The sequence below is a fragment of the Molossus molossus genome, unplaced genomic scaffold, assembly GCF_014108415.1.
Source record: "Molossus molossus isolate mMolMol1 unplaced genomic scaffold, mMolMol1.p scaffold_m16_p_20, whole genome shotgun sequence".
Classification (NCBI taxonomy): domain Eukaryota; kingdom Metazoa; phylum Chordata; class Mammalia; order Chiroptera; family Molossidae; genus Molossus; species Molossus molossus.
Window position 1 is genome coordinate 1014265 of NW_023425356.1, and position 26455 is coordinate 1040719.

At 48.4% G+C, this 26455-nt stretch overlaps 1 protein-coding gene across 1 annotated transcript in view; it reads right to left on the reverse strand.

Annotated features, from left to right (window-relative positions):
- Positions 1 to 16869: 16869 nt before the first annotated feature.
- CARMIL1 (capping protein regulator and myosin 1 linker 1) overlaps positions 16870 to 26455 on the reverse strand; it is a 158488-nt gene continuing 148902 nt past the window's right edge. The window contains exons 36-37 of the mRNA XM_036273498.1: positions 25609 to 25746; positions 16870 to 17820 (exon numbers count right to left, since the gene is read on the reverse strand). Of these exons, the coding sequence (XP_036129391.1) occupies positions 17684 to 17820; positions 25609 to 25746 (275 nt within the window). The 3' untranslated portion in view covers positions 16870 to 17683. The remainder of the gene's footprint in view (positions 17821 to 25608; positions 25747 to 26455) is intronic.

Consider the following 26455-nt stretch of genomic DNA (forward strand, 5'->3'; position numbering starts at 1 on the left):
AGTTCAGCCTGTTCTCATGGAGAAGCGGCTAGCCTAATGAAGCTGTGTGGGTGGGAATGAATCTAATTAGTCAATGTCCAGAGAAAAAAGAAAACCCAACAGATCAGATTTCCAAACCCAGCGATCACTGAAGTAGTTGGGGGTGAGCAGAAGAGGCAACTGTCCTAAGGGCTAATTTCAGGAGCCTGGGAGGTGTTCCCCACCTCCAGCCCCACCTTGGGGCTTCCTCACTTCCAAAGATATCTCTAAACACCTTCACAGGGAACAAAACCCTCCATTCTTGAACTGGGCAGCCACATGAAGACGAGCTAATGTGGCCTGTCCACAGGCTCTAGGACTGACACCACACCTCCCCAACGGCAGGTGTTGCAGCGGGAAGGAGGGCAGCAGGGTCGATCCAACCCTGGCAATGACTTGATGCCTTTCCAGGCTATCATCTTATCGTACCTTATCGATCTTATCTTATCTGGGCTGTTGGAGCAGCTCCTCAGTAAAAATAAAATCAAACTGCAAATATGGAATGTATTACATAAAATTAAAAGTTTTTGTTATTTTAATAGCTAAGTCCAAGGGGAAAGACTTTTTGTAATAAAATATACAGGAGTCACAAATGCAGTGGCTCTGTGCTCCGTGGTAGGGCCGATGCCTTAAATGATGCGGACGAGAATTTTCTACGGGGCTCCACCGAAACCACAAACAGTCCTCAGACACCGGGACTTTCACAGAAGCTCAAAGGTTGTTAAATAGACCATGTCCCTAGATTTTCCTTCAGCATAAATCTTTAGCCCCGACTCCTGAAAATAAACAGTGGAATCGACCAAAATGGCAGCCCCAAGGCATGCTGGGCCCACAAGCTTGTGAGGTCACCTGGACGAGCTCCATCATGTCTTTCACAAACCTGTCCACTTCGGGGCCTTTGAGGGCTCTGGTTTTACTCTGAAAGAGAAAAGATCTGATCAACCCAATAGCATTTCCTGAAGTCAAAAAGCTAAGAAACAAATTGGGCAGCTGGACCAAATCGGGTGCATGTGGGTTCAGAAGTGGCACGCTCCAACGTGTGTGCTTCTGCAGGGGGTGAATGAATGTAACACTGTCATTGTCAGTAACACCGACCACCCACCCCCATGGGACCAGGGGGAGCAGCAACTTGGAGCCCGTGGCCCGGCGATGCAGTAACAGCTCACATGCTGACTTGACTAGCTTCCCACAGGCTTCGGTGAATAGGCACTGAATGCACATTTCGTTAACCCTTTGAAACATAGGCTGAAAATTTTCAGTTTGCAGTATGAGTTACCAATGATTTGAACTTTGTGAAAATACGTATTTTAAGTCAAGAGAAATTAGATTGAGTGAGCATATGAGAATTATCATTTGATCTGTAGGTAAGACTTTTCTTTTTTCTAGCCATTTTATGAGAATGTCTATAAAATACAAAACATATTAAAATATTTTGGTTTCACCCTGGCTGCATTGGTTCAGTAGTTAGAGCATTGACCTTCAGACTAAAGGGCTACAGGTTCAATTTCTGGTCAAGGGCATGTACCTACGTTGCAGGTTCAATCCCCAGCCCTGATTGGGGTCATGAGGGAGGCAACTAATCCATGTATCTCTCTCACATTGATGTTTCTCTCTCTCTCTCTCCCTCTCTCTCCCCCTCTCCTCCTCCCTTCCTCCCTCTTTCTCTTCCTCCCTTCCACTCTATCTAAACAATTAATGGAAAAATAACTTCGGGTGAGGATTAACCAAAAAACAAAATATTTCAGTTTCTTCTCTAAAGTTCCAGTTATGACAACTCATCTATTCTTTTCAATGTTTCTTCATGCTGAACCTTTAACATATCATTTTTAAAAATCTATTCCCTTGCTCTGGCCAGTTTGGCTCAGTGGTTGAGCATCGGCCTGCAGACCAGAGAGTCCCGGGTTTGGTTCCCTCTAGGGGCATGTACCACAAAAAAAATAAATAAATAAATAGAAAATAAAAATCTATTCCCTTGGTGTATTTACCAAATACTAATATAACAAGTATAACACTTGTTACATGTCAGGCACTTTTCTAAGTGCTTTATACACAGGGACTCATGCAATTCCCATAACAACCATGAGGCAGGTATTACGATCCTTGTCACCTAATGTTACAGAACAGGAAAACAAGGTGCAAGGAGGTTAGGGAACCCGCCCAAGGTCACATGGCTAATAAGCTGTGATTCAAACCCAGGGAACTGGTCCCAGAGGCTACACACTTAACCCTTTGCTACCTGCTCCTCTGGGTGCCTCTTTCCTGCTCAGAATATGATGCACAGGTACCCCGTCTGGGGATGACATCTCTGTGACATTCCCCAACTTTGTCCTAGTCCCCCTTTCTTCTTGCATCTCCTTACTTTGTCTTCAAGACATTCACCTTGATGCCAAACTCTCTGCTTTAGAATTATTTTCTCTCCCCCACTAAAGTAAAAAAGACCAAGTAACTAACCTATATGGGAAATAGGTTTTTTTAATGTTTTTATTGATTTTTTTTTTTTTTTTTTTTTGAGAGAGAGGAAGGTAGAGAGAGAGAGAAGCATCGATGAGAGAGAACATCGACTGGCCGCCTCCTGCACGCCCCCCACTGGGGATCGGGCCCACAACCGGGCATGTGCCCTGACTGGGAATCAAACCGGTGACCTCTTGGTGCAGGATCAATGTTCAACCACTGAGCCTCACTGGCCTGGCTTGGCTGGGCAGTTTTTATGTCAAATAGGTCTGACTTTGCCTCTATTTCTTTGGGTTTGATGCCATTTTTTATTTGATTGTTTGCTTTTGTTTTTGAGCATACTCTTCTGGATTGGATCGAAAGAGGGGGGAAATCGTGATTTTATTCTCTTCACAACCATATTCCTTTGTCCATTTTCACTTGGTTCTCAGAAGTTACACAGAAAAGCTGAGGGGACCTTGACATAGCAATACACATGTGGGTTGCTACTCATCATATAAGTGAGGGTTTGTGGGGTAGCCAGCCTGCTACAAGGAGCGAACTTACGACGTCATAGTGGGCAAAGGTTTCTTCAAAGTCCCTCTCTCTCCTCAGCAGAACAAGCCAGTGTGTGGAGAAAGTGCATCAGCCCAGCAGTGTGAAAGGTCAAAGGAACACGTTTCCAGGTCTCTGACAGTTTTACACACTTTGAGTCAATGACCTTTAATTCCTTGATTCTAACAGTGGGACTCATCAGCCTCCAGATGGGTCAAAGTCAAGACAGACACCTTCCTTTCTCCCTCCCTCTCCCCCGACAGAGAAAACACGAATGTTGTGAGCCCATGTGGAGAAGTGTCACTACTTAATCCATTTTGAACTGGAAAAGAAAGTTTTCCTGAAAAGCCAGCATCTTAAACAGAAAAAAAACAAGTAATTGAAATGAGGATCGATCAACTCTCAGCCAAAGCAAATTTGTGCCTCGGATACGAGGAAAGGGCAGGCAATTTCCAGACTTCTGCAAATAGGATAACTGCTTGAGAAATAAGGATTTGTATACTATACAAACAAGTAGAGAAATTAATAGGGAAAGACTTTCACAGAGATTAGTAGTCATTACAGGGAGACTTAATAATTTACCTGGTGGAAAATGACACAGTAATAGGTTATGAACATTCTCTCCTCTGCAAAAGCAACAAGAAACTGGCACACACACCAAAAAATGAATCATCAGAATAACTTTTTTCAAAACTCTGAAAATTAACCAAAGGCCTGAAGAAATCTAAGGAGTGTCTATTTAGGGGAAAAAAAGACTAAATCTTGGTAAGATTTATGAAAATTTTGCGTACTGTGCCTTTGGGGAGAAGAGCTCTCATTATCTTCACAAAGGGGTGCGTCACCCCAGAAGATTCGCCTGTTCTTCAGGACTTCAGAGGAGACCTGACTCTGCCTTTCAAAAAGAGGGTGTGCTGCCCCCACACCCCAGATGTACGTCCGGATCTGTGATGTCAGCACCCTGCCTCTCACCTGGCCAACTCGCTGACATCCAACCGGCTTTGTCTTTGTCAAAGAGCTTCGTCTGGAATGCAAAAGGGAACGATGGTAAGAATTATGTGTAACGGAAATTCATTTTGAAAGTTATTCAAGTGCTGTCTTAACTGCCCTTCTGATTCTCCGCTTATCAAACTGGCTGAGGCAGACTCATATCTCGGAGTGCCCTTCAGAGGACAGAAGCAATGTCATTGCCACAGAGGCCAAGTTGCCGAGCGACGAGGGAGACAGGGAGGCCCGCCGCTCCAGGCTCAGAGCACTGAGGGCAGGAAAGGGCACCCATCAGCCACCGCTCTCTGCTCACGCAGACTCTCTTCCCCCACGCTTTCTCCCAGCCCTCACCTAGCTGCCTTGTCCTGGTCTGCCTTTTCATTCTTTCCAGAACACGCTCCTTCTATCAGGCAGCAAAATGTGCTACTTATTATGTGTATCATTTCTTGTCAGTCTCGCTTTCATCCGTTTTGCTCTCTGCTGAGTCCCCGGTGCCCAGAACAGGGTCTGGGGCGCAGCATGTGTTTAATGGACATTTGTGGCGTGAATTAGAGGAAGGTCTTTGCTGCTGAGCAATGACACGCAGAGGAGTGCACGGGCCACAGATCCGCCTGAGCAATGACACGCAGAGGGGCGCAGGGGCCACGGATCCACCTGAGCAATGACACGCAGAGGAGTGCACGGGCCACGGATCCGCCTGAGCAATGACACGCAGAGGGGCGCACAGGCCACGGATCCGCCTGAGCAATGACACGCAAAGGGGCGCACGGGCCACGGATCCGCCTGAGCAATGACACGCAGAGGGGCGCACGGGCCACGGATCCGCCTGAGCAATGATCCGCCTGAGCAATGACACACAGAGGGGCGCACAGGCCACGGATCCGCCTGAGCAATGACACGCAGAGGGGAGCAGGGGCCACGGATCCGCCTGAGCAATGACACACAGAGGGGCACAGGGGCCACGGATCCGCCTGAGCAATGACACGCAGAGGGGCGCAGGGGCCACGGATCCGCCTGGGCAATGACACGCAGAGGGGAGCAGGGGCCACGGATCTGCCTGGGCGAATTTCCGGGGCAGGATGATGTCTAACTGAATCTGGAAGGACAAACCAGAAGCAGGTGCAGAAAACCAGAAGCTCGCTGAGCTGTTAGGAAGTCGGAACGCAGGGACTCGGACTGAGGCTGGAGATGTGGGGAGCCCCTCGCGATCGGAAGTATTGGAAGATGTTCTGGAAACACGCTGGAGATTCTAACACACGTGTTTCCGCGTGGAGAGCAGGTTGTCCAAGTTCATCAAATCGAGGGAACAACAGCGGTGCCAACATTCTGCTCAATCCATGTGTTGCATACGCTCAACTGGAAAATAATCTCCTTACTCCCTTCCCTGGACAGTGTCAGACTAATTTTCCTTTTTTTATTATTTATTCTACTGGAGGGTTTCACTGGGACTTGGGTCTAAAGGAATCCAGAGCCCTGGCCAGTTTTGCTCAGTGGTTAGAGCCTCAGCCCCCAGACCAAAGAGTTTCAGGTTCGATTCCGGTCAAGGGCATGTACCTCAGTTGTGGTTCGGTCTCTGGCCCTGGTCAGGGTCATGTGGGAGGCGAGCAAGTGATGTGTCTCTCTCACATCAATAGCTCTCTTTCTCTCTCTCTCTCTCCCTTCCACTCTATCTGAAGATAAATGAAAAAATATCCTTGGGTGAGGATTTAAAAAAAAGAGGAACCCAGAGATTTCCCCTAGCTGGGAAACGGCTCCCTGACTCACTCACTCACAGAGCCGTGGGCGTGTTTACTCGGGACCGCCAGCACCATCCTGCAGGCGACTGAGCAGATGGACAGTGCAAGAAGCCCAATCGTTTCCTCACTGGGAGGCTTGCCTGGGCTTGACTCTGTCCTGGGCACTGGTGCTTCCACTGTGCAGGCCATTTACAAGTGACCTGGTCTGGAGCACCTTCGTCCTTCCCAGCAGACCCTCGACGGGCAGCGTCCAGCGGCACCAGGGTCCAGACACAGCCAGGAAGGGCCAGGGCTGAAAGCCGGGAGTTTAGCCCGTGACGTGGGCCGGGTGACTTAGTTTTCCCAGGTACCTGGTCTTTAGAACGAGTTTAAGAATGCAACTTGGTGGTGACTTGCCCTTTCTAAGCCTCAGCCATCAGAGATACAAAGTAGCATGAACAATGTGCACACTGTGGAACTACTGTTAGAGGTAACACAGTATTCGGAAACACTAATTAAAGACCTAAACAGATCAAACGAGTGGTACCCATTTTCACAACAACCCACTTCTCCGGTGTGTATCCCCAGCTGTTCACCAGAAGGCTCGGTGAAGCGAGTCTAATCAAGATCTTTATGTAACAAATGCAACAACCCTACCAGTAAAGAAGCCTTGAGCAGCAAACTCCTTGCTCACTAACTGAGAAACCCAGAGCTTGATTGGAGCAAAGCACACCCCTGGGGATGGAAGGGGCTGGGGAGACATAAGTCAGAGAACCTGATCCAGTTCAACACAAACTGCAGCTTCATCCTGAGAGAAATGCGCCAAGCTATGTATTGAAACAAATGTGAGCCCACTTCTCTGAGCGTTTTCCAGGGAGCTTTGACACTGAAATCATCTCAGGGGTATTTAGGGCTTGGTTGCCACGAGGACCAAGAACAATGACGACAACAAGAACCACAATCACCAGTACAATTGCCAACAGGAAGTGAGCACTCTGTACGTCCCGAACCCTCCGCGCCGGTCTCCAGTGTGGCCCTCCCAGTAACTAGCTATCACTGTGTTATAGATGCAGTAAGTAGGGTTGAGAGGCTTGAGAGTTTCCCAAGGTCATGGCTAATCAGAGGCTGAGGTGGGACACACATCTCCCATCCTCCTGACTCTCAGCTGCTCTGAACCACTCGCTCAGCCAGTAGCATCATCCTCCATGGCCTGCTGTTCCTGCAGGTCTGGTCCTGATGGTCTGGGTCCAGGTCTACTCGCTTCGACCTGACTTGGATTAATGTTGTGGTTATTGGCCTGTTGACCTGATGTTGCCTGGACTTTCCAGGTGTCCCCAAAGACAAGCAAGTAGCTTTCTCTCTTAAATATGTGAGGTTTCGCCCTGCCCGGTTTGGCTCAGCGGTTAGAGCATCGGCCTGCGGTCTGGTGAGACCCGGGTTCGGTTCCTGCTAAGGGCACGTACTTTGGTTGCAGTTTGTCCCCGGCCCTGGTTGGTCGTGCGGGTGGCAGCCACTCGATGTGTCCCTTCACGTCGATGTTTCTCTCTCTTTCTCCCTTCCTCTCTCTCCCTCCCACTCTATCTGTACAAAAAATGGAAAAATACCCTCGGGTGAGGATAAAAAAAAAAAAATATGTGAGGTTTCATCTATCAAAAAACAATATAAATGGAGCCAGAGCTGCTGTCCCAGAGGAACATGTTTTATGCCTCAAACCTCTGGATGTTAAAACAGGAAAAAATGCCCTTTGGACTGGGCCTAAGAAACCTTGTGCCCCAAAGAACTGTTCGCAAAGATAACAAGAAAGAGGTATGATGACTACCAAACTGAAGACTAAAACATTTTTTAGAATAAACATCACTAGGTCAGATTTTCTGCACCAAAAGCAATGCCTCCCTTCTGTGATGTAATTGTCACTTCTGTTCTCACAAACACTCCTCCGGTGTCTCCTCATTGAAACACGGTTTGTGCTTCTGTCTACATCAGAGAGTCCCAACTAGCTGTTCTTACTGACCTCAAATAAGTGTGGTTGCCTCTCACTGTGAAAGACCTGTTTACTTTTAGGCTAACACATCCTGAGACACAGGTGAAGTAGTTCCATGTTAGGGACCATGTCCCGGAGCCCAGCATTCTCAGGCACTCGTTGGGCCGCAGACACTTGCTGAGCAGGTCTGTGTGCAGACCTGGGCCCGGGGCCCGGGCCCCTGCTCAGCCACTCACCGCGGTGCCAGTGCACTCTTCCAGCTTGGCCTCAGCAACGGTCTTCTGGTGGTGACGGAGTCGCGAAGAAAGTTCTGTGGTATCAAGAGAGGAGCTGCACCGTGAGCCGGGAGACCGCCACGCTCTCCAGAGGCTTCTTCGAAGGATTCGGGTTCATTTATTCTAGGGAGAAATGAAAAGGCTTTGGCCAGTGGTACGTCCCAGCACGGAGGCGTCACTGCTTACAGGGAACTCCCGGAACCCAGAGGACAGCCGCACGCATGAGAAAAGTGCCTTCAATCCTGTTACGTTTCTTGCCCAGAGAAAGCCACCGGCACTTTCTAACCCTTCCAAATATGGATACATTTTATTTAAAGCAACAAGCTCAGCCCTGTGCTTCTTAGGCACATGGAAATGAAACTCATGACACACACATGCAGCTCCCGCTAGTGAATGAGCCGCCCCTCACCAGCGACTCATTGTCACTTACCTGGAGCTCAGCGGCCGAAATGAAGACGCTGCTGTCCACATGGTATTTGCGCTAAATCTGAAACACAGGAAGCTATTCGCCGTTTACCCTCCACTGATTGGGGCCGACTGCTGCGGCTGCTCCAAAAACCACATTTAACTGGGTGCAGAGAAGACTTTGCATGGAGTTTAGGGTTTTTTTGGTGACGGTGATTGTTTGGGGAAAACTCACTAGAAATGAACCACTGCCTTCAAAACTACCATCAGTTGTCAACAGTTATAAATAAGCATTTTCACATAGAGTCTAGATATCTAGGCAGCATTCTCTAAAGGGAACAGGCCACGGAGCTCCACAGGGGTATAGCCGTAGGTGTCCCCTAAACAACCCCATCACAGTCCTCGGTGTCCTTCCCGGGCCATCTCGGCCGTCATCCAGCCCAGGCTGAAGGTGTAGGTCAGTTCCAGATCCGGCCAGGCCAGCACTCCTTACCTGGTCTTGTCCTCTGTGGGCAGCTCTCCCTTGGGAACTGGCCGCAGCGGGGGCGACCACAGCAGTGGCTGGGATCCTGGCCTCTCCTCTCACCCTCCTCTTCACCCTCCACTGACACCACTCACTCGCCTGCATAAGCTGCACACTGCTGTCCAAGGGGCTTCCATCCTCGGACAAGAAGGTGCTGACCAGCTGAATGGGGAGACACAGCAGTCAGTGATGCCGCCAGTGTCCCCCAGGGGGAGCTAATGGGACACACTACAGGGAGAGAGGCTGGGTCTCAAGATGGACAGCCCACCTGCATGCAGTCCTGTGCCCTGCACTGTCATTTCTGATTGACTCCTTCTTCCAAAAAGCATTGCACCTCCACAAGGTAGAAAGCACTCCGGGGCAGGGCCAGGGCTTTCAACAACCTTCAGGGGTGGGTCTTTCCACTACAGAGGATGCTGAATTTTAAACTTATTTATTGTAAGTTTACCTTTTTACAAAAGCTAAAACTTATTGCAAGTTTTCCCTTATGTCAAGGTTGAATTTGAACAAATACTCAAACATGCAGAGAAGCAAATATTGTATCCAGTAACTGTGAGGCCTCCAGTATATCCATTGCCCATTTATAATATCAGTATAAATATTGACTGACCTAAAAACAATGACAGAAGAACCATACACTCTTTGTTACAAAGCAGATAAAAAAAGGACAGGAGATGATTTTTAAAATGTTACCTAGACCAACTGCCTTGCAGAGAGTTCTAACTTCCCAGTCATGTGTGGGATTCTCAGGGTCGTCCAGAGGAAATGACAGCCAGGGGCACAGTCAGGAAACGCACCTGTTCCGTCCAAATGCGACCACCTTTAGGGACATCGCGGGCAGCCATGAACTGCTTTTTCACCTTCTGCACATGCTCGCCCATGACAGAACCACAGCACAGCCACGGGGACTGCAGAAGCAGAGCCAGGAGAGCAGATACTCAGAGCACACAGCCTGCGGGTTACAGCAGCCTAACCTGGACAGCAGGTCACTTCGCCTTTAACAGGAGCCTTCACTTTATAGAAGAGGGGCATTGACAAAAATTCCTCAGGCAAACAGCCACCAATCAGGCTCCTGACTCAGCCAGACTTAGCGCTCGTGAGCTCTTAAAACACAGACCAAGGGAAGCTCACAGACTAGGGTGTTGGGAGAATGAACATGACCATCACTACGTGTTTGGCTGTGACTAAGCTCTGTATTGTAATGAAGACAGACTTTCTTCCCCAGAACTCAGAGATTTGGTTCTATTTCTAAGAGAAAAGTTCAGCTTTGCTGGGCCAACAGTTAGCCATAGTTCATTCCCCAATCTTCTCCGACTCGCTGAGGAACACGTGATTAGAAGGAGAAAGTAATTAAAGAGGAAACCGAAGTCGTAAAGTAACTGTTGAATCACCAAAAATGTCACATTTCCCTGCCACGTAGAACCTTTTCTACACATTACATGGCCCTCGGTCAGTGCGCTGCAGGGTTATTACAAAAGGGGGAGGCACATGATCAGTAATGAAGAATGAATTCCGATGTAGGGGTTGAGGCACAGATACTTCCAAACTCCAGACTCGACCAGTCACACTAAATCCACTCTCCCAAATACACCCACGCTCCCCTGCTAACCAGACTTCCTCACAGGACCCCCCTGAGCACAGACATCAGCCTCTCCAGGGTTGGCGCCGTGGGTGTGTGTGCTTGCGTTTCGGTGTGAGGGAGTGTTGTGCGCCGTGCAGGAGCACCATGGACATCACTGAACCAGCTGCGTGGGGGGTGCTGCATCTGGTTCTCCTCAAGTACACCTGTCATGTTAGACTGAATGGCACCAGCTCATGGGTCCTGGGAAGCTGGGAGCCTCGGCATTGCCAGTAGTAAGTAGGAGCTCGGCAGGGGTGGGGGGAAGGGAAAGAAAGAGGAGAAGAAGTGATATAGGGAAAGAAATGAAGGCAAAGAGAGATGAGACAGAAATAGGAGAGGGAAAGAGACATAAAAGGCAGGTGAGGATGGGCAATGAGAAACAGACAGCAGGGGCCAGGGCAGATAAGAACTCTGAGATCACAGAGAAGCTCTTTGAGAGAGAGACGAGGACAGAGAGGTCCAGGGATGGTGGGAGATGGGAGCCATGAAACACAAAGATGAGAAACAGTCATAAACAGGCAGGAAAATGAAAGACAGAAAAAGAGACAGACTGTTAGAGGCAGACAGGCGTATAGAGAGACCAAGAGGTCTGTCTGGCTGGCTGTTGGAGGCAGCTGGCAGCCACTTCTATTCTGAGCTGGCTGTCCCCACCTCAACCCTGATATGCCCTCCCCTAGCTCTCCTCAGTGGTGGGAGACCCTAGTTCCCCTCATTGGTGTCCTATATGAAGGTGCAATACCCTCAGTAGTCTTCTGTGTAAACAGTTACATCAGAGGATAAGTTTCTCCACAAGTCATTAAAGGCTGCTGTCTCCAGATCCCCTCCTTCCCATGCGTCCCCCGACAGTCTTTAGAACTCCATCTACAGCTCGGGGCAGATATGCCCTCTGGGAGGGACATGGATACTGGATAGATTGCTTTACCTTTGTACCCAGGCTCCAGGTATGTGGGTTATTTTCTGGTTTGTCATTCCCTAGGAAATCTGTAACCTCTTCTAATTAAATGAATAATAGAATGCCTGGCTGGTGTGCTTGAGCATCGACCCTGCACCAAGAGGTCACCAGTTTGATTCTAGATCATGGTGCATGCCCTGGTTGTGGGCCCCATCCCCAGTGGGGGGCATGCAGGAGGCAGCCGATCAATGTTCTCTCTCATCGATGTTTCTGTCTCTCTCTCTCCCTCTCCCTTCTTCTCTCTCTAAAATCAATAAAGAACAAAATGAGTAAAGGAAAAGATGGTTTAAATGGCTTGTTTATGCTTTGCTATCAAAGGAGCATCCAATGCACTAAACACTCAGAACCTAAAAGCTCCACTTTTTTTAACACAGTGAACCGTCTTATCTCCAGGTTAAAACACATGAGCAGAGACTGAACCGAAGGTTGTTCAAATTGTATCTGTTTGGCTCTGCAGTTGGGCTCTTTGAGTGGATGACAGATGTCACATGGAAAGTCAGTGACCAGCACGTCCAATGCTACAGCTGTACCTCTTATAAAACCTGCCTAAGTCCCTCCATGTTGCGAGGAGAGGGAGAAAAATTACATGCATGTGAGGAAGAAAAGAGGCCGGGGGATTAGTGGGTACAAATCAGCAAAAGACTTGGACGCTTCTTGTATTTCATGGAGAGACACATAATTAATGCTTTGTGGCACAATTACTTACATCAGTACCCAATTTCATCAACATCTGGTAGAAGAAAGCATCCGGCTCCTTATCTTCTATGTAACCTCTTTCTAAATGCAAGATATGCACAAGTAGTAGTCACTTTCAGAGAATAACATGTGACATTTAATATTTATCTAACTTTATAATCTCACAGTTCATAAAATCCCCATGGACACTCTTTTTTTTGCTATTCCAATAACTAAATGCCAACAGCCAGCTCTGGAAGACATGGATTTGAGTAGTAAACACACATTCTGGAGAACATGCGTTGTGCAGTTTCTATGAATATTTGGGAAGGGAAAGCCTTACACCATAAAATCACAATTTTAATCCACAAATAAACAGGAGTGTTAGAATAAAATCCAACGCATGAATTTTGGAAGCTTAGAAAAATTTAACAGATGTAAGTATTGAATCTTAGTTTGCAGGGTCAAAGCACACATTTTAGATGATTTTTTTATGGTTAGTTATTAATAAAGATAAAGCAGATGTTAGGTAGTTCTATTTTCTTGTCAGGTATTTTTGGGGAAGGGGTGAGGACAGTGTCTTTTTGAGAGTTGATCAAATTTATCTTCCCTTTGAGAGAGTGGGAGTTTAAAAAAAAAAGACACCTAGTAAAATTCAGCACATTTAGGGGGAGACTCAGGCCACAGTTGCAAATATACATAACGATGACATTTGTGATTATACATATGGTCTATATTACATTATATATATGGTCTAACGTGCACGCATACACACACACACACACACACACACACACTGGGAAGGGGAACACATCCCTCCTCCTCCCCTGAATTTTCTCCAGGCACCTGTAACACCAATACACAAACTCTTCTCCTGGGTACCCCGTTACCTTGTCCTAACGACGATGGAAGACAACTTTCCTTTTCCTGCAGGGAAAGACTCACAGGTGCGGAGCCACGTCTACACCTGCACTTGCAGGTGGCTTGTTCCACTCACCTTCAGTGTCAAAGCGCTGCCAGACCTGCCGGCTTCCCAGCGCCCCAGGGTGTGCCCACTGGCGCTGTCCATGGTGCTGACCTCGAGGCGAGGGCACCAAAGGCGGGAACAGTCAGAGAACCTGGGTTGGGACTCTGTTGGTGCTGTCTTCCGCTCTCTTGCCTGCTTTGTTCCCTCTCTGACTTGCTTTCAGCTCCTGTCTGAAGTTGGCCAGGTAGTTGGTGCCCTGGTGTCACCCAGCAGTCCCCAATCCCCAGGGCGCTCTCAGCGAGACAGCTGCTTGGAGCCTGCCCACGCCTTGGCCCCGCCCACTCTGTGCGCGGTCCTTGCCCATCCATGGCGAGCTCTTTCTTATCATCTGCCTGAGTGCTGGGGGCCCGGGGAGGCGGTAGATGGCTGTCTTGGGGCGTCCATGATCCATGCCCTTCACCCTTCAACTTGTCAAATTCACAGAAAACATCCCCCTTACATTTGACTTATCTTTCAAACTTGTGTCACAAGGGGTTTTGTAAAGCGAGCTCCCAGTTAAAGGGTTAGAAGATGTGTTAGGGCCCTTTGGAACTGATGATTTAGAAATGTAGTGTGGCCCTGGCCGGTTTGGCTCAGCGGTTGGAGCGTCGGCCTGCGGTCCAGAGAGACCGGGGTTCGGTTCCCGCTAAGGGCACGTACCTCGGTTGCAGTTTGTCCCCGGCCCTGGTTGGGTCGTGAGGGTGGCAATCGCTCGATGTGTCCCTTTCACATCGATGTTTCTCTCTCTCTCTCTCTCTCTCTCTCTCTCTCTCTCTCCACTCTATCTGAACAAAATATCAAATAAATAAATAAATAAATAAATAAATAAATAAATAAATAAATAAAATGTAGTGTGTAGGGGGTGGGGGTGATAGGTGGAGAGGGCTACCCACATATCTATCAGGGAACTAGGTACATCCTACTCTGCATTCTCTCACACAAAGATTTCCTTTTGGGAGAATCATCCAAACCCTTGACTAAGAAGAGAGTCATCAGGAAGGTATTTAAAGAGACCAGATCAGCAGAAGCTGGGAGTTACCTTGAAGATGCTCTCACTGGAAGTCTCCTACCTGGGAATGGGGTGCTGGGAGTGGGGGTGGACGAACAGGGCAGTGATTAATCTGAGACCATCACTGTCTAACCAGAAAACTCATTGAAAAGCAAATACAATGCAGCTAAAATCAATGTGAGATAAAGTCTGCAACTTATGGGTTAATTTGGCCCCTTCCACAAAGATTCTGACTTAAATGGTCTGGTGCAAGTACTTTGCATTGATATATTTTTTTAAGTTTCCCAGGGATTACATTAGAATCACTGCCTACCTTTTTGTCTCTCAGTTTCCTGCTGCTTATTTTGGTCACTTTATTTGGGTATGGCTTCTCTGAGGGGCAATCTGGAAAAAGGAACAGACTTTTAGGGAATTAATATTACTTTTCATTAATACCTCATCACTTTCAAAAAGAGATTAGAATTGACATGTTACTCTGGTAAGTTTTAACAACGGACGGCTCAAACTAAGGATGGCTTTGAGTTGTTTCTCTTTTTATCCTGGCTAATTTCATTTCTTCCTGTAATCCCTTCCTGCTTTTCTCATTAGCATAGCTAATGGATGGTTGTTGTACAAGAAACATCAGTGGCCTATCATTTGAAGCATTGCTAGTTAACTCTGATGTACACATCAAACTCTGGGTTAGAGTATCTGTATCTTTTACAAAGTCATAATGGTGTTTCTAGCTGGGCTTGTGCACAATGCTTCCATTGGCATCACCTCCCATTAGTTATTGAGCATTCATTCCAACATGGGGCAGCTCATGGACTAGATAATAAATCTCAGAATTAAAGGAGGTTGCCTTCCTTGAATGCCACACTAGCTCCAATGGACATGGAAAGTAGACTTAAAGAATTGGACAAAATACTGGAAATAGAGCTAATGCTTTTAAAATACATATACCTTTTATTTCTTTTGTAATTACATGAATACTAAAGATCATTTAAATAAGGTGGATCATGAGATCTGCATGAGAAAAAAGATTCCCCCATAATTTCACCACCCAGAGATAACAAAGGATAATAACTTATTTGTTATGTGCTCCAGCCCTTATTTAAAAATATAATATATTCCTTTTTATCTATTTATTTTTCTTTATTGATTTTAGCAAGAGAGAGGAAGGGAGAGGGAGAGAGAGATAGAAACATCGATGACAGAGAACATCAATTGGCCTCCTCCTGCACGCCCCCACACTGGGGATCTGGCCCACAACCTGGGCATGTACCCTGACCGGGAATCAACTGGTGACCTCTTGGGGTAGGGTCTACACTCAACCACTGAGCCACACTGGCCGGGCCTCCAGCCTTTTTTTTATATGCACAAAAATTGGATTATACTGCTCTGTAACTTCATTTCACTTAATATATGAATACTTCGCTTCATTAATGTTCGTTACGTTTTCAAACTGACTTATCCTTACTGATTTTGTTTGCTTGATTTAAAAAGTATGCAAAGGTATGTTAAAACTCTGAGGCTAGATTTTGTTTCTTCTTGTAGTTACTTGCATTTCTATTTTATGTCTTTAGAGACTATGCTACTAGGTGATTAATAATTCATTTATAATTCTTATTTCTTCTTGGTGAATGGGTCTTCTTTATCATGTAGTGACTGTTCTGATCTCTTGTGATGTTTCTCGTCTAACATTAACAGGCATGCCAGCATTCTGTCAGTAGCATGCCCCCGATATAGCCATCTCCACCCATTCACTTTCATCATCTTGCTGGTTTTACGTGTAGAGGCCTCTTACCAGTCACCTTGATGGAGGAAAACATTGTCTTCTTGCTTCTACCTGGGGGCATCAGACACAGAGCGGGGCCCACACCACGCCGCCTCCTGGCTGGCCTCCGAGACAGGGCCGCACACGGAGTCTGAGTTCCGATTCAAACTTTGGGAACCATTTTCTCTCACAAATAAATATCGACTGAGCACTTTCTCTCCCCACCCTCCCTGGGGTCCTCACGGGTCATGTCATGAGTCAGACAGTCCCCGTGCTATGGAGGTGCCACTTCAAGTCCTTGTACAAAGGTCACCTCCTCGGTGGCCTTCTGAGCATCAGACAGAACAAATCCCTTCTCCGTGGTGCTGGTCATTCCCTGTGGGCTGCATCACACTCGGTGTGGTCACCCCATCCCACAGCCTGTGAGTCTGCTTCACTGACAGGCATGAGAGGGGCCTGTCTGCCCACCGGCACTTGAGACAGCAGGACACAGTCTTCCATCTGTCCCCTTGTGGCACCTCCAGCCGAGGCAGAGAACCATTCAGTCTATGCTCCGTGGCACCCAGCCCCGCACCCAGTGTGTGTGTGGGGGGACAATAGAGTGTCCCCCAGGTGACCGTGCTGCTGGCGACTCACCCGTCACACGCCAGAGCTCACACTCCTCCAGCTGGGACCCGATTGGAGGCACCAGGAGCTGATACAATTCATAATAAACCTTCTATACATTTCATCTTCTTCCCGAAGGTGAGAGCAGGTAATGCAATTAGCAAGTTCCATTTATTTTGAATGAAACTTGGTTTGAGTAGCTGGGAACTAGGATTATTCTGGATTTTGGACATAAGAGCAAAGTTCATCACCACACACCAAACTTAACTAAAAAACATAACTGCAGCAAGTCTAAATTCCATTTGTAAAATAATTTTATTGGTATAAATATACATATGAATAAAATACCTCCCGCTTGCCATGTAAGTGACTATTTGTGAAATGTCTTAAAAGAGTAGTATTTTGATCTTTTTACAGGTGTCAAAGTATTCTCTCTTAAAATCACACACTCAAAGCTAATATGCAGACAGAAATTAAAGAAATAAAAAAACACAAATATCCATAAACCCTCATTCCAATCAACTATACACATGAATCTGGGCGCACAGGAGCAGCAGCCGCGGCCTCTGTTCTCACGCTGCGTGACGGCGGCTGCCAAGGTCGCCGGCTGTGTGGGATGGAACACACACCCCTCGTCAGGAAGGAAGACACTCCCCCAGGACCATGCAGAAACCACATCCAAGACCTCACATCTATAATCTACATAACGCTGCATTAGTGTGCTCTGGGAAGGTAACTGTGCTGTGCAGACAGCGTGAGTGGGCTGCTCTACGAGCCAAGTGCCGGTTTGACACAGGTAGAGCAGCAGGGCCCAGGGTCACCTGGACGGTGCCCTTGTGCAAGGAGTGTCCACTCGCCTCGTGTACCCGCAAACACTCCTCCTGTGGGCAGAGGGCAGCTGCCTCAGAGAAATTCAAGTACGGCCCACAGGGTAGTTGGTGGCTTCGCTGAAGGCACAGGAAGGAATGCTGAGGAATTAAAGGCCGAGGGCTGGGAGAAGCCCACACAAATGTGCTTTGATTACCAAGAAATGGATCTGGTTTTGTTTTCAAAAAAAAAAGGAAAAAGGAAAAGAAAGAAGCACCAAGAGAAGAGTGTGGAGGAGGGGGGCTGCCGTGGGCCCCCGAAGGCCCACCAAGGCCCTGCTCAGGGCCTTCTGCAGGGCGGAACCTTCACACGAAGATAAATTCTTTCTCTGCTTCCTCCCCCGAGTCACTGGACTTGCTGCCTTGCCGGCCGTCTTTGCTGGGGGACCATGGCTTCTGTTCCTGGTACTCCTGGGGTGGCTGGCCCCAGCTTCTCCTCGAAACTGAAACAGAAGCAGAAAGGGAAGATCTTCACACTGCCTGCTGGTAACCCCACTGGCAGTGGTAATGGGGTGAGACAGGACCCTGGGGGTGGCTCCGGCAAGAACTTTCTCAGAAACCAGGCAGCAATTACATTTAGAGACTCCAGACAGAAATGAAAGACATACCAGCAAAAATGGACACATCAAAGCAAGAAAACATACAGAACTCCAGTCTATGAGAGGGCGAGCCTCTCGCGGCTGTGGTTGAGAATCAGGGGGCAAGGACCCCAGATGGCGAGGACGGCGGGAAGCGAAGGGGGTGCCTGGGAGAAGGAGCACTCTGAAGCTGCTGTGCCAGGGAGCCTCCTGCACACCTGTCACAGCTGCTCCTGCACAGCAGAGGGCACAGGGTGGAAGCCTCGAGGAGGCGCTGCTGGGCAGATGGCCACTCACGCTCCAAAGACCAGTTAGGGCTGGCGTCTCTGACGGGGACATGACATCAGGGGAGGCCCAGCAACCCGCCACACCTATCTGTGTCTCAGAAAGCCTGTTTCATGCTCCAGGAGACTAACAGTCCTGTGAAAAGGTATGTATACTGCCTACGGTCTACTCCGCCTTTTTGGAAGCTTCAAGCACAAGAATTGTCATTACTGATGCCTATTCTGATTACACGTGGACAGCAAGGGTCCCCTGCAGCTCTGCAAAGCCTCCGTTTTATTACCACTGCTCCTCACGGCTACCCTGGATCAAGGTCTAAACACCATCTTTCTCCAAAGCCACATCCTCCCAGCTAGGTGGCAGCTGCACTGTACCTGGGAGAGGCGTGGGTGCCTCCTCCCACATGGCTGCCACAGGTGATTAAACACTGCTCTCCAAGCCTGTTGCATAGACACCACGTACACTCACCCTAACCCACACCTCTGCCGGCGGCTGCCTCAAGACTGAAACTCACAGTCCCACCAGGACCACAGCCTGGAAAAGCCACAGAATTCAGCCCTGAGCAAATTCTCAAATAGGGGGGAAGGGACAATGAATAAATATTATAATTGATTTGTATTTTTTTTAGCATGAATTAGGTAAAAAAAAATTTAAATGTCTAATTGGTCCTTTGAAACTTGTTTACAAGCCAAGTTCTGGGGAAAAGGTGGTAGTTTCGCAGTCTGCCCTTCCTCGCAGTGCCGGACGGGAGTGGGGAGAGCTCAGCCCCCGCGTGTGGAGAGGACGCAGAGAGGTCCCTGTCCTCTCCGAACACACGGCACGGACCGAACCTCAGGCACAGCTCCGCCAGGGAAATTGGCTAGAAAGTCGTATTCGTGCCATTTAAAAACCAAGGTAAGTTGTACTTGAAATATCAGTGCCAAGTACAACTTCCAACACGACAGGTTCAAGGGGAGAATGAATATGGTGGTCCATTACTCATTTGTCTTCAGAGCAAACATACTGCCCTGATTCTTAGATGAAAAAAGTGTTTCATCGCCTGGCTGGTGTGGCTCAGTGGTTGAGTGTCGAGCCCTGCACCAAGAGGTCGCCAGTTCGATTCCTGGTCAGGATACATGCCCAGGTTGTGGGCCCAATACCCAGTGTGGGGGACGCAGGAGGTGGTCAATCGATATTCTCTCTCATCGATGTTCTCTCTCTCTCTCTCCCTCTCCCTTCCTCTCTCTAAAGTCAATAAAGAAAAAAATTTTTTTAATAAAATTAATTAAAAAGAGTTTAATCTTCCCCAATAATTCAGCACCCTGGCAACTGCAGTCAGGTTCATGGTATGTGATACGACATCTGTGTAGTCTCTAAAAATGGAGAAATTCGTGCTGTCAAAGATGTTAGTGGCACAGTGAGAACTGGGAGGACCCTGGACCAGGGTCCTTGCAGCGGGGCCAGGTGACTTTCAGAGAAATCCAAACAGGACTCTTCCCACAAAATCACACTGTTCTTCAGTCTCCATCCAAGTGCTCCTGGGCCTGGCGCCCGCTAGAGCTGGGGTGGGAAGGCACAGCAAACACTGACCAGTTACCAGGCGGGCGGGTCAGCGGCACAGACCCGGTACTGGTCATAAAAGCAACAATTTCCATTTGTCTAACACAGCCACTAAGAAAGACTAACATGTTCTTTCTCGAGGGCTGTCAACGCAGGTAACTATGGTGGTGGTGATACCGTTTAAAAATTCATTCCAAAAATATTCACTTTCGCCCTGGCCAGATTTGCTCAGTGGTTAGAGCATCGGCCCATGGACCAATGAGTCACAGGTTTGATTCCAGTCAAGGGCACGTACCTTGGTTGCAATTTGTCCCTGGCCCTGGTTAGGGTGGTGCAGGAGGCGGCCACTCGATGTGTCCCTCTCTCTCTCTCTCTCTCTCTGTCTCTCTCTCTTTCTCCCCTCTCTCTCCCTCCCATTCTATCTGAACAAAAATGGAAAAATGTCAGGTGAAGATAAAAAAATAAAAATAAATAAAAATATTCACTTTCATTGGCTAAACTCTACCAACTGGGCATGTGAATTGATCACGAAACTGGCACCAAGCTGTTGTTGCCTTCGTTCAGACAGTAGGCACCACTCTTGGAGAGGGAAACTGAGGCACCGTGAGATCCGGAACTGAAGTCACAACTCACACAACTGTCGTCTCCCAGCCTCTGCCTTCCTGTGAGTCCGAATCAACAGAGCAAACAACTTGCCAGGGAATGTGCTTTCAGCCTCTGTCGCTGGCACAGAACAGACACTGATGACAGATGCAGAAGTCGGTGCTCAGACTCCACGGACGGACAGTCTAAGTAAGATGTGTCTGCTTCAACCCTAAAGTCCAGAAAGTACTTTACAGTATTTATAAAACTCAGACTTCTTACTAATTCAGATAACCTTCTCCTAGCCAGCCTAATTTAATTATGCTCTATTTTATAGAGTAAAAAAAAAAAAATTAGATGTTTTACTACTCTTCTTCAATGCAAGTATTAGTGCAGCCCAAGTGTTGGCATGGCTCTGTGCCTGCAGAAGTGTTATTAGCACTCCATCCATGTGCCATTAAAATGATAAGATACCTGAGCAAGCAAACAGGTAAGTCCTTCAACACAAACATCCATATCCCATCTACAGAGGCGACAAATGGCACAGAAAGGCACAAACATGGAACCTGCCATTCTTGAAGACGATTTGGCTTTGCATACATATGCAAATACATATGCTAATTTTAAAGCTTTTGAAACATGCATATAAGCTCAGAATTAGAGATTCATATGAAAACTTGAATTTGTCTCCATTTTAAGCTCCAATGACAACATCCTAGTTTCCCAGGAGAAAAATATGATGATGGCTTTAAATAATACTCAGTAGTTGGTTCTGATTTTTTACTTTCTGGCGAGAGCCAAAAATGCCAACTGTTAAATTTCTTGTGAAGAACTCAGACAGGGCAGTAGAGCCCAGGTGTGGACCGGAGCCCTGCTCACGGACTGGAAGCCACAGCCACGTATGTGTGGGCTTGGGCTGGACTAAGGAAGAAGCAGGTGACGTGGAAAAGGACGCCAGAGTGAGAGCCTGTGCGCCAGGCTGCCGGGCCCTGCACCCGAAGCCAAGCCAACGGTCTTCTTCGAGAAAACAGGGCACACTCTGCAACATCGCAGCACATAACTAAAGGTGAGAGAAGGGGATAGGAAATTCACAAGATGCAGGGACAAATATTTCTAGTGAAAGAAAGCATTTTACCCATCAAGTCGATGTTAAAATAGCCACACAATTAAAACATCATAATCACGATAAAACATGCAGCATGTTTTGAGAATAATAGCCTCTGTTTTTTCATGGACATGTGACTGAGGGAACTAATAAGCCTGTTTTAGTGCAAACAGCTGCTTTTAAAAGATCCTGAGCAAAGTGCATACAACGATTTGACGGAATTGCTGTGCCGAACGACCTGGGAACCAGAAACTATTCATCAAGCAGACTGCAATGCCTCCCTCAAGGGCAAGACGTCACGTGCTAGGAACTGGCACTAACAAAACAAAATCAAAGTACTGTACGTAAAATCACATTAATTGAAGCCCCCGTGACAATTACTTTTTAGTTCCTGCCGGTATTTCAAGAAATCAAGGCAGAAAAGCAAATACAAGATGGTCCATTTAATCCCATCGACATTTGAAACAGCCCATCACAATGAGAATTTTTAAGCCAAAGAGGTCAAGAAAAAAATTTGAGATGGACACAATCTCTTGCCTTTCAAAGGTTTTGCTTATCTCTGCCTTCCTCTTCCTCCTCTTTTTACTCTAACTCAAGGACAGTCCGTGTGATGGGGGGGTCTCTTGGCCGGTGTGTTGTATAAAGTGCCTTTAGTGGCCTACTGAAGAAAGAAACTTAAGCTACATGGAGGCTACTTTGTTAATAAAATGATGAGAGTCAATGGATACAATAGTTCAAATGTAAATTTCCAAAACCTAGAAACATCCATGTGACCTTGGGTGTCCTTATCAGAAAAGGGCAATATAGACACAGAGCTTCTGGTTTCATCTACTCTCAAGAATAAGTATCTTAGGCATCTATTTACATCATTTCTCCATGATGTGAAGATCACAGATTTTCTTGAAAATGTCAGAGAAAACTCTCGGACAGAGAACAGCGACTGTGTGTTTATAAATAGGTCTCCCACACAAGAAATCCTTGACAGGTGAAGGGATGTCAGGGGGTCTTTTCCGGGGAAGTGCCCCCAGCCCACACAGAATGCCCACCCCTGCGTGACCTTCAGACTGCTTCACGCTGTAGCCACGTCCTCAGGCGAGTCGGAAGTGGGACTGGCCCCCCAGGACGGGCCAAGAAGGCTGGCTCCCTGTGCTGCTGTGTGTGTGTGTGTGGGGGGGGTGCTGACAGATGCTTTTTAGGTTGTTTTTGTTTTAAAATCTATGTCAAAGAGAGTCCTCAAGACAACAGTTCCTACTGAAGGCATCATAACTCATGGGGCTATTAAGCTGTAAGGTGGGTCAAAGAGGTTTCTGTCCATAACAAAGTGCTACAGCGTAAGAATGGTTATCCTTCTGCAATAAAGAGAGGTTCTTCCTAAAGTAACGTCACTCCCACTGACCCGGGACGCTTTCTTGGGAGGCGTTAGGAGTGAGGCAGAAGCCGTGACCCCCGGAGCCAATCCACTCGTACTTGAACCCCTGGTGAAGTTTTACAAGAAGAAAACAAAGCCTCCTTCCAAGGTGAGGAGTCCTTTCAGGAAATGTCACCTGGCAGAATAGTGCCTATTCTCTTTCTTTTAGGAGTGTAAGATGCCCTTTACAATGTCTCACGTCATGTTGACAAAACGTCGTCAGCCAAGGAAATGACGTGTAATTAGTCACAGAAAAGACACTTCCTTTCTGAGTCAACAACGGTTGTTCTGAAATTTCCCGATGGGGCTAAAGCTCATCTGAAATGTCTCCGTTTGGTCTCCCAGGACCATCCTCACCGGGCTGAACGTGACAGAACCACGGCACTGTCAGTGGAGACAGGCCCCAGAGGAACTGCTGGAAACAAAATTCATTGTTCCTAGAGGCAAAAAAATTCACTGGTATTTTTCTTTCTTACTGAAAGGTCCTAAAATGACCACTCAAAGACCAGTACATGGTGTGGGGTCTGCGTTGGGTCACTGGTCTCGACTGATCCTTTCCGAAAAGAGTGGGAGGGGTGTTAGGCCGACAGTCTCTAAAGGGGTGAGGTGGGTTACTCTCAGGGTCTCTGATCCAGTCCCAACGTAAATCTAACGAACTAGACAAAGGGATAGGACAGCAGCCATGACCCCAAACATAAAAACGAACCCACAGGGTCACAAACATTTGAAAGGACGAGTCATCATCCTCCAAGGTCACTTGATCCTCCCCAGAATTTCTCATTTTAGATTTTTGAGTCAACTTTTTGCCCCAGATGAAAGGACCATCCTGTTGCCATTTGGAAAACACAAAACTCAGAGGTAGGAATCATCGCAGTCCCCAGACAGAAGCGGCTCAGTGCCAGTGCGGTGGCATGGGCAGCGGGATGCCCGTCGGACTCTGGCCACGCGTGGGCTGTGGCGTCCTGTGCGCAACTGCGTTGGCCGCCCCTTCCGCGAGGGCGGAGCACAGCGTGGTGGTCTCGCTCCTCTGCCGGAAGGCTCGCCACTGCCACGATCTGAGCGTCTTTTGTAATAATCTCCTCTTTGCACCACTGAGGAAAAGGGATTCATTTCCCCTTTACATTAGCAAATACATCAATGTGTTTACACCAGTATGAAAACATATCGACATGAAAAGTTAAGTATCAGCTCACCCACCCCACCTAGGATCCAGGGAACCTACAGTGTTGGTTCTGATCAGATACACTGATCTGCAGAATCCAACAGCCAACATTATGGGAATATCGTGCAAGATGAAGTGAGCCCTGTTCTGCCCCCCCCCCCCCCCCCCGGGTGCTAACAAGGCCCTGGTGTCACCGTTTCGGTCCCAGAATGGATTCATGAAAACCCCGTTCACAGTGGAAGAATCCCGGAAAACCGTTTGAAAACGCTCATTACTTTTTTATTCAACCTCCTGCCCTTTCCTTGTGAATCCTTCCATGTGTCAGCTGCTCTGGGCAAGATGTTTCCTCCTTACCCCTCCCCACCTCCGCTGCAGGCCCACCAGAGCCCTTACCAGCAGGGCAGAGGCCTGGGGCTGCAGAAGGAGGGCTGGGGCGCCAGCAGGGCCCCCTGACCAGCTCCACTGAGACCACAGGCCATGGCCGTCCCCCTGCACTTGTCCCCACACGCGCCGGCCAGCTGCCTGTCACGGCTCTGCTTTCTGCACGTGACAAGCTGCCCTGTCAGCTTTGGGCAAACCCCACCTTATTTTATCTATGGTTAAGAGGTGGGTCAAAGTGTTCCCCCGAAACAAGCCTGCAGGGCAGAGAGGAGGAAACTCCAGGGCTACTTCTGCGCTCAACTCCAAATGACAACGACAGTGCTCAGAGACACTTCCTGGGGACCCGACCCCAAGACCACCATCAAGAAAACAGGCCAAAAGTAAGAAAGAAAGAAAACTGGCTAATGTGGGAGATGCCAGAGGCATGAGGTCAAGGAATTCTAAAGCGGAAAACGAGTCTGAGATGAGCGAGCTGCCGCTCCCCGGGGGGCCATCTGGACAGCCCGCTGACTGGGCTCCGGGGGGCCCTTACAGGTGGGGCTCAGAGGTGGCCAGCACCCCGAGTCAGCGGAGCTAAGAGAGTGGGCGCTGAGGCCACCAGACACCTCCCCAGAGCACCTCCCGTCCAACCCTGGGAGGTGGCGTGCGCGGCCCAGGACTACCTTGCTCTGCTCCCGTCCCACACAGTAGCAGGAGCACACGGGTGAGATGGTGGCCTGAGAGCGTCCCTGCAGGGGTCACACTGCGGAGAACATGCCATGTCTGACCTCGGCCCCAGCGAGCACAGTGGCCCACAAAGCCACTCGGGCCCGGCGGACTCCCCTGAGCGGCAGCAACGCCCGTTTACAACCAGGGAGAGCTCTTCCTGGAACAGTGGGGTCCGGACACCTACAGGGAGCACCAGACCGCGTTCAAGGCCGTGCAGGGATGCTGGGAGCCAGGGCAGGGGTGGCATTCACTGTTACGAAGACATGAGGTCTGTGAGCGATGCCTCGGGGGTGCCTCTCTCTGTGGGCACCTCCATCCCAATCCCACGTCACCAATAACGCTGATTTGAGGCTCAGAACTATGCAACTCTCTGGTCCCAACATTAACCCAAGGGATGCCAACTCCAACTCTAGGCTACTAGTTCATTCCCTTCGCTTGAAGTGAGTCTCCTTGGGGAAAGCTAGGGGGGAGGAAAACATGTCCTACCTTCCTGGGAAAACCTGGGGCTGGACTGAGGACTCCCACGGCCTTCTCTCTCCTTGTCCATGGGGACTTTTTTCAGGACAGGAGGAAGAAGAGCAACTTTGGGGGAACCGAGGCCGGGTGGAGAGTCCGGGGCGTCCTCTGTGGAGACAGAAATGCACAAGTCATGCTGTGAGCTGATCCCTCAAATGGCAGCTGGTTCGTCTTTCTGCACAAGGGACTCAGATTCTTAAAAAGCATCACAGAATTTTTCCGAGTAAAAACTAATCCCATGTTTCCACCCAGTCAAGTGATCACGTCCACAAGCAGCGGAGACACAAGCACCACGAAGTGATGGAAGGTGAGTGTCTGCCCAGGCCCGACGCCGCAGACCAGGCTTCCGGCGAGCTGGCGTCTGAGACCAGACGGGGAGCCACTCCTGCCGCAAACACAAAGGCTGTTGGGTTTTCTTAAAACGTGCAAACTGTATGACCCACTGACTCCACCTGTTTCAAACCCACTCAAGGTCGCCACACACACCTTATGTGTGTGTGCACATGTGCCCGTACCTATCCACATGCTGAGACCCCTAAGAATAACTGTGAATCACAGACTTTTACCACCAGGATGCTGGTGATCACTGTACAATGAAGAGACTCAAGATCTCAAAGCTAAAAAGGTGGCAGAAACAGCTGGAACTGGTGTCTTCATCCAGAAGGCTGGGCTGTTTCTCTAAGGGACAGACCTACAGGTCCGCCTCCTTTCTCTGCTGTTACCAGCACTCCTGTGTACACCTGCGTGCATGTGCGTGCACGTGTGTGTGCACACATAGGTGTGCACGTGGGATCTATGCATGTGTTGTGCCTTATGT